Source organism: Gallinula chloropus, assembly GCF_964237585.1.
Source record: "Gallinula chloropus genome assembly, chromosome: 1".
In the NCBI taxonomy this organism is placed as follows: Eukaryota; Metazoa; Chordata; class Aves; order Gruiformes; family Rallidae; genus Gallinula; species Gallinula chloropus.
The window spans coordinates 86,791,461-86,806,328 of record NC_140085.1 but is presented as its reverse complement, the minus strand read 5'-3'; the positions used below and the strand labels follow the sequence as shown (position 1 = coordinate 86,806,328).

Sequence of the window (14,868 nt, the reverse complement as noted above, 5' to 3'; positions counted from 1 at the left end):
CACTAGGTCAGACTGAGGAAGGGGACAGGCTTCTTGTGCATAGGTTTGGAGCTGTGTTGTTCTGTGCCTTTGACTAACACCGATCTGTGTTGTCCTTTCTCTCCCCACAGGTAGATGCAGTGCGGGTGTACGTGAACAGCAGCTCTGAGAACCTCCAGTATCCCGTGCTGTTTGTAGTTCGCCAGCAGAAGGGAGTGCTGTCATGGCAGGTCCCACTAATTTTTCGAGGCCTGTAAGTACCAGACTCTCTTCCTTGTCACACGCTGGTCTGCCAGCATCAGCCTCCCTCAAGTGCTAGACCTTGTTACCCATGTAGTCTGTAGGGCTGTTTAGCAAAGCGAGCTTGCTCACTGTCAGCTGAACGTAGGAAGACCGGGATTTGGTAGGTGACTTCTAATCTGGCAGCCTGCTCTTCTCTCTTAGTTTCTGAAATATGTGTGTGGAAACCAGGAGGCTTGTCTGCTGGGGGATCTGCCTGTCTCACTAGTCAGTGAAGCCACCGAACGGCTGTGGTGTCACTTCCACACTTGCTTTACCATGTGTGCAAATTGGGCTCTAGTCTGGAGCAAGATTTGAACAAGCTCTCACATGAGCAACCTAATTGCTGTGTTACAGTATTTGGGCAATTGGGGCTCTCCTCTGTTTCTCCCACCAGGTACACCTAAGTTGATAGTCTGTTCTGGGGGGTTGTTCTTGTTTTGGGGGCGTTCTCTTTGTGAAAGTGGTGCTGCTGTGTAGCTTCAGGAACCTTGGAGCTAGTTAGGCTGCAAGTACCAAGACTTTGCAGGCACTTCAGGCTGAGATGTGAAGCTTCATTCTGTGACTGAAATCTGGGTGCCAGGCAGGAGACAGCCTGCAGTGTCTTGCCTGATGCAGGGGATGGTTACAGCAGCGGCTGTTTGAGGTTGTCAGTGCTCTCCCTGCCTCCAGCAAATGGCAGATGTGCTAGATCTGCAGATGGCACAGGTAGCCTCAAGGGAAGTGAAGTGCTGGGGATGTCCAGTCCCTTGTGCAAACCCTAAGAGGTAACAGAGCTGGAGTTTGGGCTCTGAATGAACAACTGAATGGTCTTGTCCTTTTAGATGAGTATTTCAGTTATGCAAGCAGGGGAAAAATTATGTCATTCTTAAGTGATGAATAACTTTTTAACTGTGATGTCTTTCTCTCTCTTCTATCCAACTTTCCCTTCCCTCCTTCCTCTGGCTGTTGTAGCTATCAGAGGACCTATAATTACCAAGAAGTGAGTCGGACCCTCTGTCCCTCTGAGCCAACACCTGAGACAGGACCCTCTGACCAGATCATATTTGTGGATGTTGCTTCCATGGCACCATTTAATATTGCATATGAGCTGCTAGTCACCAGGCTCGAGAACTTCCAACTTGAGTAAGCTGCGATGTGAGAATGCATAAGTGACTTCTTCATGTATCTGTTACACAGGGATTTGATCCATCTGCCTACTGTTCCCTTTTCGGAGTGAGGAGGTGGGGTGGGAATATTTTTTTCTTTCACTTTTGCTTAGTCTGAAGGTACCCTGTGTGCATTCCAGCTCTGAAAATTTTAGACTTCAACATGCTGGCATTTTTTTTCTAGGACCAACAAAGCATTTAACTTCACTGCCAGCCCTTCTCAGCCCCAGGTAAGGAGGAGTCCTGTGTGATGTTGCTTTTATGTCTTACCACATCCAAATGGTTGATGTCATCCTTTGTTAGAGATGGCAAAAGCCTTATATGACTAGGCTGTTTCCCTCTTAGGATGCAGGGAAACTTCCTTACTGTTGAATCTTCTGTGGATATATGAAGAGGTTGCAGTGCCTCAGCCTATTGTGGCATGTTTGGGTTCTCTTGCAAAGCAATTAACTGAACCAAAAACCATGACCAGAGAGAGCGAATGGTCTCTGTAGTTCAGCAAATTCCAGAAATATACAGAAGTCCAGAGGCCATTGGACTGCTATGCTTCATGGGAAGCGAGGTGGTGTGCACCAGTGTCTTGTTCCAGCCAGTGCTGGTTCAGTTTCCCTATTGTGACTAGCCACAATGCAGTCTTCACTGGAGAAAGATAAATGTGTAAATAAACGAGCTGTAAAGGTACAGTAGAACTCAGACTGCTATCCCTTGCTCAGGGCAGCAAGTCAAGTTGCAAGGTGATAAATTAAATGACTGATAAGCCTGGTTATTAGCTCAGAAGAGAACCCATGTGCACAGCACCTCCAGCTGAGCAGCCTTGTTTAGAGCCCTGCAGATACTACAAGTCCTCTCTGGAATGAAAATGCTGTTTGCAGTAACTATAGTGATACAGGAGCTCGTAGTGCTGGGAAAGTGTGTAATTTACTCAGGCTGCCTGGTGCTCCATTTTTGTTGTAGCTATCACTGTTAGCAACACCACTTAATTTTAGGTTTCCTATTACCAGACATCCCAGCTAATATTTTTTGTTGTCAAATGTCTTAAGCTGATTTGCAGATACATGCAGTGTTTTATACTATAGAAGGATAAGGAGTGGTGGTAGCTCTTTATAAACCCTGATTACTTTCAATCTTTGTAATTTGAATGTAGAGCATTTAGGATCTGGCATGGAATTAATCTTGTGACTGTGCTTTGTTATATGTTACAATTCAATAATATGAGGTTGGTGACTTTTAATTATAGGCCAGATGTAGAGAGTAGAAGATGAGAGCTTTGTAATTGGCATAATGCTGGGGGTTTTGTGAATCAAAGTATTAAGTAGTTTTAACAGGGGAAGAAAAAAAGGCAATTCAAAATCTAGATGAGTAGCCCAAAGACAACCATAACAGAAGGAGTTGTTGTCCAGAACCTGTCTTGTGCCTGAGGGCAGAAGGAGACAGTAGATATGCTTACTTATTTCAGGATAGTTTCCTAGATGTGTTTATATTACTCACTGTGGGGGAGAACTGTAGGTCTTAATACCCCTGATGTTAATTCTGTGCTCTGGTGTAAGTGTGGCTTAAAAAGAAAATGATAGGAGTGTACTCATGGGTGACTTCAAGAACCGAAAGCTTTCCCTAAAGAGGGAAACCAAGGAGCTTGGACCGACATGGGTCTTGCTTGGCAGAGACAAAACACGCTCTGCTGAAGGAACTGGCCTGGCGAGCTTTCAGTTTGTAAGGGCTTGTGACTTGGGCCAGCGTTCCCTCAGCAGTGACAGGGCTCTGCTTGGAGGGGGGCGGTGGGAATGAATGCTTTAGTGGAAATGGGAAAACCTGGAAAAAGCCTGGGTGATTCCTGACTTATCCCTGCCTCTCCAGCTGGGGCTTCTACTTGCTGGGAAGGGGATGGGGGAAGGGAAATCAGATGTGGCTGGTCCTAACCTAAGGGTTATGTGACATAAAGGGACCTTGCCAGTTGGAAGTATTTCTGGTTACAATTTCCAAGGGGAAGCTTCATTAGGTCCATCCGATGGGCTATGTCTGCCCCAGGGCAGCACCACCACTGCCAGGTGACCATAAGGAAGGGAAGAAGGTGACTGGTGGCAGTCCTCAGCCTTTCCTTGCTTCTGAGGTGGGTTGAGGTGCCCATCAGCCCCTTGTGGTAGTTCTGCCTGTGGGTCTGGGCTCCAAGCAGGGTGATGGGAACCTTTGCAACAAGCCTTCCTGCTGCAGTGGGCCCAGAAACCCTAACTTCTCCAGTTGCTGGCTGGTGTAGTACATCATGCCCTTGCTGCAAAAATATGCAAATAATGATGTTGCCTGGGATATCTTTTGCCCAAACATGAAAAGGTCCCTCTGGAACAGGGAAGGGCATCTTCTTGCCCTACAGACTGTCCTGTGGGCCTGCTCAAAGCATGGAAGCACAAGAAACGCCATTCCTTCCCCACAGTGGAAAAGCAGGAATATTGGTGGATGTTAGTCTCTCATAGGGTTTTTTTCAGATCTATAGCTGGATTATTTTCAAAGCTGAAGTCAGAAGAGAAACCTCCATTACCCCTTGCCCTCAAAACAAAATAAAACCAAATAACCTAAATGATACAATTAATATCAGACACTTATTTATGAAACTGTTGACAGAGTTCAACTGTTTTACCCAATACTTTCCACAGCCTGTCTTTGAGGCAACTCATCTGAGATAAACTCCATTATATATTCCATATATGAAGTACAGCCAGCAGTATGGAAACATCTATGAATAGCTCATAGCAACATAAAATGGAGTAGGCTATAAAGTAAAATAATTTTAGTTTGATCAAGTGGAAAAAAGCTTAAGGGGAACAGAAGCAATCCTGTACTTTGCATGTTGAAGTTGCCTGTGTTTAACAGCACACTGTGCAAGGAGGAGAGCTGTCTGTATATATTTAATACGCTCTTCTGTCCTATAAAGTCCGAATATTTGAAATCTGATTTTTTGTGAAAGCCCTCCAACTCCAAAGCCTAGCTTGGGCTGTGGAAGTACATTGAGGAAGCTCTGAAACTACCATGAGGGATGATTTCTGGACCATAATTCTCAGTACTCTGCTTTCTCCTCAGTATTTTCTGTACAAGTTTCCTCAGGATGTCGATTCAGTCATTATTAAAGTGGTCTCTGATGTGGTCTACCCATGCTCCGTTGTCTCTGTCCAGGATATTGTGGTAAGTCTGAGGAGAGGAGGGGAAAGAGTTGCCTGCTGGAGCTCTGTGTCCTGCTGTGAGGGGGTCTGTGCCCCAGTAGAGAGAAAAGCTCCAGGAAGGGCTTCACCCTAGTGTGGTGGTGAAGGGAGCCCCGAAAGAGGAATGAAAGTCCTGGGAAGGAGGCAAAGGCAGAGGTGCTGAGTTTGTGCAGCTCGTATGGAGACTTTTGTTGCAAATACATGAAAAAGCTGTTATTCTCTAACCTGTCCATGGGGCATTTCTTATGCTCCCCTTATGGGGTTTAACACCCTGTTGCTTCTTGTCATGGGTCTGTCTCTGTGGAGTGTTGGATGGGATGCTGGTGGCTGAGGGAGGAGACAGTGCTGTTCCCTTGACACTCCCCTGGCTCAAGGCAAAATGGGAGCTTCTAATTTCCAGACATGAGGTTTCTCCCCCTTTCCAATTTGATTTCTCTCTCCACAATTACTCACCCCCTTTTCTGGAAAGAGGAGAATTACTGATCCCTGCCATGGAGATTGGCTATTGCTTGCAGATGGGAAATGGCCCCATGTTTCCCTTCCTTTCCCACATTCCTGAATGATACAAGGATCCACAGAGTGTGGGAACAGCTAGTGACAGAGGTGCAAGATGCCTTGGCTCCTGGCTCTGAAGACCTGGCAGTTGGCTTTAATAGGCTGGGGTGAGGAGAGAAATGGGTAACATCACCCCCTGCCCACACCCCCATGTTTGAATGGTAGAAGGGCAGGAGGGGAGACTGTGACAGGTGATCGTCAACCTGACAGGTTTTGGAGTAGTGAGAGTAAAACGTAAGCAAGTGCTTGGCACAGACTGCAAGGTGTGTGATGACCAGCATACAGCTGAGTGTATGCACTGCCCTCTGGGAACTGTGGAGTGGTCAGTCTGGCTGAATCCTCTTCATGGGTTAAACTGCAGCTCTCCTGTGATAATGCTGAGATCAGTGAGTGCAGCTGCAACCAGTGTCTTAAGAGCAGCTTTTCTAACTTCTAAATGGGTTCTGGTTGTTCTGTTCCCTTTGTCACTTCATGTGGGGCCCTTCTCTGCTGTGCTGTTCTGTCTGTTCTCTTCCTGGCTCCCCGAGACATCAGTTTGGGTTTTGCCCCTGGTTTAACCCTGAGTTGTGTCTGTTTTAGTGCCCAGTGTACGACCTGGACCATAACGTGGAGTTCAACGGTGTTTACCAGTCTATGACAAAGCAGGCAGCCATAACGGTGCAGGTGAGATGTTGGGGGGGGGTTTGTCCCAGTGTCATTTGCTTTTTTCCTTCTTTCAGTGGCCTGTCCTGTGCACATCTAGTTTTATTTTGTTGATTCTGGTATGGCTGTGATCCTTTGTTTTTTGTTAAACCAGCTGGTACCAGCAGAAGAAGAGCTGTTACCTTTTACAAACCTTGTTTGCGCTTGTTTAGGTAGGTGTGTTATGTCCTGGGTAGTGAGGCCCTAAATTGAAGTAGCTGCAGCCAGGTGTCTTCTGTTCAAACCTTGGCTCTTCTACCAGTGAGTGGCTTTATAACAAGCAAAGCTTAGGTAGATGGTTTACACCGATTAAATGCATTAGCATTGGTTGGCTTGTACTAGGGCATTGCTGTACTGAGTACTGATGAACTCTGGTTATTGTCAGCAAGGATGATGGGAGCATCCCCAGAAACCAAGCTCTGTCCAGAAAAAGCAGGTCTCTGTAAGGCTTGTGCCTCTGTAGCAACTAAAACTTGATCTCTGGTCCTGTGGACATCACCTCTGCTATGTGTTGGAGGGAGAGGCTGCTTCACTTCTCATGGATTGTCTTCTGTCTTCCCATGCAGAGAAAGGATTTCCCAGGTGAGCAGTTCTTCGTTGTGTTTGTCATCAAGCCAGAGGATTATGCCTGTGGGGGTTCTGTGCCTTCTTCCATTCATGGTAAGTGGTGCTGGGATGCAGGTTTGGTTGCTGCATACAGGTGCTGGAACAGCAGGGAGTCCTTGGGGACCTTCCTGTGGCAAGACAGGATGGCCATACAGCTCTACCTTATCTAAGTAGCTGCAAGGAAGAGTGAAGTATAAACTTAATATTGTTGGGTAGGTTAAAAGTCTTGATCAACCCTGGAAGTGGCTGGCAAGTACAGCACCTGGCTTGTTGGGTTATGTGGTCTTCTGAGGAGTCACTGGTGTCTTGGAGATCCTGGAGACACCCAAGCACTGCTGCTTAGAGCTTCTGTGTGTGCTCTCCCTGCTGTATTATCCTCCTGCCTGCACGGTGACCCAGATGGCAGTTTCTGCAGAGAGTGCTTTCTCCAGTTATTTTGGGATCTATGACAGCCTCCTTGCTTGGGGGGAGCAGGAAAAAATAGTAATTTTTGAGGTAATAATCTTATGAGAAGCTTGTTCTAGTACCTTTCTCAGCCAGAAAACAATTTGCCTCTCTTCTGGGCAATGGTAAAAAGCAAAGCCTCTCCCACTCATGTGGTGGGTGAAACTGGAGTGGGGTGGAGCTGTCCTCATGACAAACTGGAGCCCACTCCAGGCCAGGGACATTCCTATCCTGGGCTCCCCCAATTCCCATCCTAAAAAAGAATTGTCACCTTCCAGATGTCTTTCTCTTATTCTAAAGCTGTCAGCAGAGTGGCACTGGCAGGGTGTGATAGGCCATGCTGAAACGTAACAAGTCGCTAGCGCAGCATCCTGCACAGGGGTGTTTTGCCAGCAGAGATTTGGCCAAAGGCAAAAGTGGTGTCCCAGTATTTGTAGTGACAGCAACTGCCCTTTGGGGACTTAACAGGAGACAAGATGCCTGTGGCATTCGGGCATCCACACTTGAGCAATGTCTGAAAGAGTCTGGGATTTCGAGCCTGAAAACCAGGCTGTGGAGAGAGGAGTGGTGGGGGAAACATATGGAAAAGGTTCTGCACTGACAAACGGGGAAGGTTTAGAGCAAAACCACTCACAGATTTTAGTGAAAAGCCAGACTCTGGTGGCTTTGCAAGTGCAGAGAACTGAGATAATGGCCAGAGATCACGACTGTTTGATTGTTTTTACATGTGCTGTACACTTTGCATCTCACAGGGAATGTCAACCGTACCTGGAATCTGCAGCGGACAAAGAACCTTCAAGTGACAATCGTGCCCTCTATTAAAAGTCAGTATCCTACTGCAGAGCAATGCAGCTCTATGGGGGGACTTAGCAGTTCTGCACAGGGGGTATGGCTTGGCCATGGTGAGAAGTTGCATGTGAAACGGTGCAGAAAGCACCAGCAGAGGAATCAAAATCATTGCAGCCCTGGTACCTTCCAGGAAGTGTTGTGTGGCACACCAGCCAGTGCAGGGGTGAAGAAATGGGGAGACCTTGCAACAGGTTCTGGCAATTCCTCTTGAAGAAAGGAAATGGGTCTTGAAGGACTGTTTGAGGCTGGACATTGTCACCAGATGGCATTGGGAAGAGCAGGACAGGAGCACTGTGTCTGACAGGCACTGTCCCTACTCTGTGAGCTGACTGATGCCTTTTCTTTCTTTAGAGTCTGTTTATGTCCAGGCCATGTTCTTCAGCTTCTTGGGTTTCCTCTCATTTTACCTGGGCTCAGTGGTGGTTGCTTTTGTGCACTACATTAGGTAAGTTGAGGGGTTTTACAAAAATGGCCTTTCTTCTCTTCTTCCTCAGAGATGCTTCACCCTGAAGTGATTTCAGGGCAAGTGGGGTGGCAAACATCTGAACAGACTAGCCAAACAGGTCTGTGACTATTCAGTGGGCTCCTACTGGCCATCATCCAGAACTTTTCTTCCCCTACTGTGGATGTGGCAATGATGAACACATGAGGCTTTACCCTATAGCTTTTGTAGGGCTCCTACCCCATGTTTCCTGACACTGGGTGGAAGGTGGGAATTGTGGTTGAGTGGGTCTAGGATAGGGGGTGCCAGAGCATTAGGCAACCAAGGTACTTTCCAGAGTGCTAGACCAAGTACTGCAATAATTATGGGGCTCTGAAGTCCTGAGACTGCTGGTTACCTTCCTGCCCTGCCTCCCCTTGCCCCAGACTTTGGTGCCTTGGCTTGTGTTGAAGGGAATATCTGCATCTGAGGTTGGACACAGCTACCATGACAGGTTGCTCTTGGAGGGGGTAGGGGGATATCAAAACACTTCCTAGTTTCTCCAGGGTCCACTGTTGCTCACTGGAGGTGATCTTGAAGCCCTCTTGAATGTGAACAGGACTGGAGGAGCAGGAAGGGGACAGCAGCCTAAAAGGAAGATAAGATTTACTCCTGTGGGGTGGATAACTGCTGCACAGGGTGAGAGCCTTGGTATGGCAGCAGACAGGTGCTCTTAAGGCGCTGTGGATGGTGGCATTTGTTGGGATCCATCACTACTGCCTGTGTTGGCAGTGACAATGGTTAAGCAAATCCTTTTTCCAAACCATGGAGGTTTGAGAGTCTTATGAGGAGCGGATAAGGAAACTGGGGTTGTTTATTCTGGGGAAGAGGAACCTCAGGGGAGAAGTTCTTGCTCTCTACAGCTACATGCTGCTAGCTCCTGCTGCCCTTTCAGTAGATTCTTATGTGCTTGGTCCCCTGAGCAAGGGAGTTTTGTTTGGGAAGGTGATTGGAGAGTCTCTCCTAACGTGCAGTGCAGGATGGGATGGTCCCATAACCTGTCCTTTCCTAGTGGATGACTGAGGGGTAAAAAACATCCACCTCTGTTACTCTGGAAGTCTGGAAGGTGGACAGCAAGCAGTCGTGGCTGAACCATGCCTACTCCAGACAATATTTTGGATTTTCTTTTCTTTGCCATTCTGTTGGGGTTTGGTTTTTGGGGGTAGGCTTTTTGTGTGGCTGTTTTTTTGTTGTCTGGGTTGGGGTTTTTTTTAGGGCTTGCACCATGTGCCTGTTGGTGTCCTAGATACATCCTGCGATGGGTGGCAGGTGATGGCGTTTGTTTGCTGGCTGATGAGTACCGCTGTTCCTTTTCAGGGTTCGGAGGAAGGCTTCAGCTGGGAGATTGAGTCCTGAGGATGGTAAGGTGTCTCTTCTGTTGTGTGACAGCTTTAAGTGAACAGCATAGGTCCCAGGCAAGGGACAAACTTGGAACCTTCTTTCCCTTCAAGCCTCTTTCCCTTTACATGTACCACATAGTTTCTGGTGCTGATGAAAGATGTTAGAGCTTCCTGACTTGGAGGGTAGAGAGGGTGTTTGAAGTAGGCTCCTCTAAACCTGGTCCTGCCCCAAGGAGCTGGCCTGAAGGTTGGAGAGGGCAAGCCTTAGCTAGATCTGACTATAGGCTAAGGATACTGCAGGTCTCTTCATCAATAAACAAGAAACTTGGAGTTTGTCAGATGTTATTCCTTAAGATTTCTTCTGTCTGGTTTAAATGTTGAGGTCTATAATTTTTTTTTAAAATTAATAAAATTTTTAATTTGTTTTTAACTGGGAGCTGTGGACAACCAAGCAAATGAATGACTAATACAGTTAGGTAGTGGGGTTTGTGTTATTTACTTTGGTATTGGATTCCGTTTACTTTGTGCTCCACCCACATTTCAACATACTGCAGATTTCTCCATTATAAAACCAGCTGCATCTAAGAGGCCACCAGGGAAAGGTGGAAATTTTCGTCATGTAGATGGGGGGGCACTGGGAGTTTTTGCTTTCTAGAGAAGTGTGGGAGTTCCATTTTGATTAAACATTTAGTGCCTGCAAAGTAGTTCACAGCACTGGTCTGAGAATAAAGGCATCATCATTTGTACCCCTCTCACTGGGAAAGGGAGTACGTTCTGTTTTGGCAGCACCGAAGGGTTCTTGGTGTGTTGCTTATTGTTAATTCCCAGCTCCATCAGTCTTAGTCTGCTACATACCACCAGATAAGCATCCTAGTTTAACTGAGCTGTGCTTAAAGGATCAGCAGTGGAACTTCACCTGGACCTGGCATTACTTGGGTTCATATTTCTGCCAAGGACTTGCAGGCATTTGGCTTCTCAGGAGCGACTTCTTCAGCCACTGAGATCCACATAGGCATCCCTGCATGTGGAATGTGTGTGAAAGGTTTTCTTACAGCAGTAGATCTTGGGGCACTGCAGAAATAGAAAGAACCTGTGTGTGTTTTTGGGGAACCTGAAGGGACCTGCCTGAGGCCCTGGAAGAGCCCCCAGGTGGTAACAAGGGATCGCTAAGGCAAGGCCTTAGCTGTGTGACACCAGATGCCCTAGGGAGTGCTGCTGGAGCTACAGCTGAGGGTTTAAGTGCTGAAGGCAATTTAGAAGCTGCTTTCCAAGCTGCCCTGGTGAGAGGTGGAAGCTAAATTCTGATGCTTGGGAAGTTCTCAAAGAAGCTGTGGGACACAGATGCAGTCCTTAGCATGGATCTAGAGGGTAGAGACTGGAGTTCCTGGACAGGGAGGATTGCTGAACAGAATCCCTGTGAAAGGAAGAAAGAGTGCAGTTCCTTCAGATTTTACAGAGTTCCTCCCAGAGACATGTACTCCTTCTATGACCTGTCCTCTCCCTTGTACTCTATGCCACCTTTGTAGAGCTCTTTCCTCTCAGGAGGAACCATGTCCTACATTCATGTTGTTTGTTTCTTTATCATGTCTCTTCAGGGTGTGTGTCTGGCTGCCTAGAAAATGGTAACTAGCATCTTTCCTGTCATAGGATGGTTTGGCTTGGAGGGGACCTTCAGACACCATCTAGTCCAACCCCTCTGCCGTGGACACGGACAGCTTCAGCTAAATCAGGTTGCTCAGAGCCCCGTCCAACCTGACCTTGAATGTTTCCAGGGATTTGGGGCATCTTTTACCTCTGGGAAACTAGAAGTGGTGTTCTACCACTCTCATTGTGTAAAAAAAGATCCAGAAAACCCCCAAACAACAACAACAAAGAGAAAACCCCACCCAAAACAAAACCCAAACAAACAAAACCCAAATAAACATGACTCTATCTTCTTTTAACTTAAGGCCATTACTCCTTGTCCTATTACAGCAGGCCCTACTTAAAAAAAAATAAATCTGTCCCCGTTTTTCTTATAAGTGCCCTTCAGACATTGAAAGGCCACAATAAGGTCTCTCTGGAGTATTCTCTTCTCCAGGCTGAACAACCCCAGCTGTCTCACCTTCTCTTTGCAGGAGAGGTGTTTCATCTGTCCTCCAGATCACCCAGGGCACACTAGCTTTCTCTCAATTTTTCTAGCCCCTGGAATTTCTCTTCTTCCAAACTACCTCTGGGTCTTGCCTTCTCCATCACTGTCTCTTCCTTTTCCCTACCCCACAAAGAAATAGTGTGGGTGAAGGTGCTGAGCAATCTGTCTCTGCCTGTTGTCTTAGGTGTCCTGAACTCCATGTGCCTCCTTGCTCCCACCACACGTATTACACCCGGCGTCTGTGGTTAATGTGGGGTTTTTTTTAAATCCTGAGGAACACTTCCCATTCCACATCATCACTCTCTGGTGGAAGCAATAGCTTCAGGAACCACACCTAGTGCAGGACGTTTACTCTGCTGACTCACACACTGGGAAGTGGGACTGAAATCAGTGGGTGAGCTAAATTAGTGAGTAGGCCCGATGCAGCTGCTAGAGATAGGGCAGAGTGCCTCTCCTCAGCCTCCCTGCTTTCTCTAGATTTAAATCTTTACTAAAGTGACTTGTCAACCTTCTCTCCCAGGTAACTGAGAGCATAAAGCTTGGCCTAAAATAGGGAGGAAATGTCCCTGTGGGACAGGACTGCTGGGAGAAGGAAGCGTGCATGTACCTTGGTGCTATAAACATGGGGAAATGCTTCTATTGTCCTCTTTCCAATCATCTGGATTTCCAAATGACTTTAAAGCAACAGGTAAAGAAAAAAGCTGCCACAAGAGGAGAGTTGCGCAGCAGGTGAAGAGTAGAAGGTGGATCTTGGCTGCTCTGTCTTGGCTTGTCCTGTGTGGAGCCAGGAGCTGGACTCAGTGATCCTTATGGGTCCCTTCCAACTTGGTATATTCTATGATCCTACAGCAACGTTCAAAAATACCTGCTAATCCCAGCTCAGGTCTGAAACGGTGTTGTGTGTGGGGCTCCAGTGTGCCAGAGCCTTCCCTCTGGTACTCAGTCCATGTCGTGTTGTCTGCTTTAGATGCTCCTCCAAGCTGTTCATTGCCCTGTCAGAGGGATGGGGCAGGAGGGTAGAGAAGCTGAAATAAGAACCAGGTCTTAACCCAAAGCCAAACAAGCACAGTGAATGTGTCAAAGGAGTAATTTCAAGTCCAGTAATTTGGACTTGAAACACCAAGCATTGCTGTTGTATGGGTGCTCCTCTGCCCAGGAATTGGGCTCTGGCAGGGAAAAGTTTTGAGGTTCTTTACGTAAGTGGTTAATGGAAATGGTATAAAGTCCTACACAGGGGGTTACAGAAGTGGCTGGAATTGCTGCCTGGAAAGAGGAGTCTGCCTGTGCCTGTCAGTTTGGGACAGATCAGGTACTGGGAAGCCAGAGGTGCAGGTTGGGAAGCCAGGCTATTGCCAGGCTGCAGTAAGGTTGCTTGTCCTTAAACACTGTTCCATGTTCTGCATCTCTTTGCTGCTGACTGTCCACATGATGTTGTTATGAGGATGAAGCTTTGTAAGCAGTTAGACGTGTCTTGCAGTTTCCCACCACTGGCAGATGCAGTCCTGCTCCTCTTGCTCCCTCCCTTTTGGGAAATGGGCATTTGATCCCTCTGTGAAAGGGGTTCAGCTGCTATGTTTCCTGATGTTTGTCAGTTGCCAGCCCAGCAGCTGAGCCCAACCACAGAGGGATCAAATACCAGACACAAAGACAGAATGTGAAGCGGGGTGGAGAAAGTCCCAGGGCAGCCTGACTGGGAAGAGTAGCCCTCCTTGCTTCAGGTGTGTGGGTGGAAGACTGGGACTTCCCTGCTCTCAAAGGCTTGCCCCTCTTGTCATTGGATCTTGACTGCTTTTTTGTATGGGGCTCTCTTGCTTTCTCCTTGCCTTGTTAAAACCATGTAGCAGCTGCCTTGTCAAGGGTTATCAGTGACTCTCTTCCAGGGGCAAGCAGAGGTAGCAGCATTTGAATAGATCGATTTGGGAGGAGGGGAAGGAAAAGAACTAGAAATCCATAAGGGTGTACTGAATATAGTGATACTTGCTCTATAACTTCCCAAGTGTTGCAGCCCCATAGTGTGATCCCCATAGGGTGCTGGCAGGAGGCTCCTGCTCTTCTGAGTTGCACTGGCAGCCTGTGTGGGGAAGCTGATGGATTTGCCTCACATGTCAAAGCGAGGGCTTCCCTTTTGCACAGTATGCTCCAGAGAGACTGCCATCTGTTTGGAGAAATGCAGCTTTTCCCAAGCCCCTCCAGAGCTTCAAGCTGTTTGCATTCACCTCGGAGGTGTATTTTCAAGCACTGACCTAAAACTAACTGTCCCTTTTGGGTTTGTTTCAATTGCAGGATCTGGGATTATGACGTCTTCGCACCCCATCACGGCCAGCACCCCTGAGGGAAGCAGCTATGGTGCTATTGGTACAGTATCTCCCAGAACTGGGGGCACAGGGAGGATTCTACCTAGGGCAGGGGAAGGCACTGCAGAGTGATGTGGTGCAGGTCCAGGGCAGCATGAGGCAGCTGCTCAAGTGAGAGGGGAAATCAGTCCTGTGCAACTTCTGCCCCTATCTGAAGATGTATTGGGTCATTGTGGTGTGAAGACAGCCCTGACACTACAGATGTCATCCAGTTGTTGGACTCTGAAAGTGCAATATTTCTGAACAACTGGCAAAGAAACACAGAGGTTTAGGAAAAAATCAGGAAGATTTAAGTCCTGGAGTACAGTTGAGGGCTTCAGCACCACCCTACCCCTAATTCCCAAGGAAATGTTTAAAAGTGGTTGGGATATGAGAAGGAAACTTGTGTTCTGCTTGTGCTGGTATGGGCAGTGGGCTCACTGGGAGCTTGGCCAGCCTGTGGGAAGTGATGGCAGGTTCTGCTGACCAATACTGTGCATGCAATGGGAACACAGCTGTTGCTCTGCCTGCTTTGAAAAATCTTCCCTTCTTCCTCTTTGTCTTCTGTTCTATGGTAGTTTCAGAAACATATATACAAAGGTCATGTAAAATCTGGAGATTAACTAGGTCATCTTTTTTCTGACCCCTGAACAGCCTGCTGCTCTCTGGCTTGTTTCAGGCTTCCAGATTTGAGAGCCCAGGGTAATAAGAGTAGAAAATGCTAGAGAGGAAAAGCAGTAGAGTAAAAGCAGGGGGAAAACCAAAATGCTGCTTGAGGGGTCCTTGAAAGTGCTCTTGGCTGATACCTGAAACTTTCAGGAGGGCCTGGAAAAACTTGTTCCCTGGAATGACCA

The 14,868-nt window shown here is 47.4% G+C and overlaps 1 protein-coding gene across 2 annotated transcripts in view; it reads left to right on the top strand.

Annotated features, from left to right (window-relative positions):
• The window catches only part of SIDT1 (SID1 transmembrane family member 1), a gene marked incomplete at both ends in the record, with an annotated part of 45,218 nt that overhangs the window by 18,084 nt on the left and 12,266 nt on the right, over positions 1-14,868 (top strand). For both annotated transcript variants that reach the window (XM_084279094.1, XM_084279093.1), the window contains 10 exons: positions 111-232; positions 1,213-1,383; positions 1,591-1,636; positions 4,476-4,577; positions 5,729-5,812; positions 6,397-6,490; positions 7,633-7,704; positions 8,081-8,174; positions 9,528-9,571; positions 13,965-14,036. In XM_084279094.1, the coding sequence (XP_084135220.1) occupies positions 111-232; positions 1,213-1,383; positions 1,591-1,636; positions 4,476-4,577; positions 5,729-5,812; positions 6,397-6,490; positions 7,633-7,704; positions 8,081-8,174; positions 9,528-9,571; positions 13,965-14,036 (901 nt within the window). The remainder of the gene's footprint in view (positions 1-110; positions 233-1,212; positions 1,384-1,590; positions 1,637-4,475; positions 4,578-5,728; positions 5,813-6,396; positions 6,491-7,632; positions 7,705-8,080; positions 8,175-9,527; positions 9,572-13,964; positions 14,037-14,868) is intronic.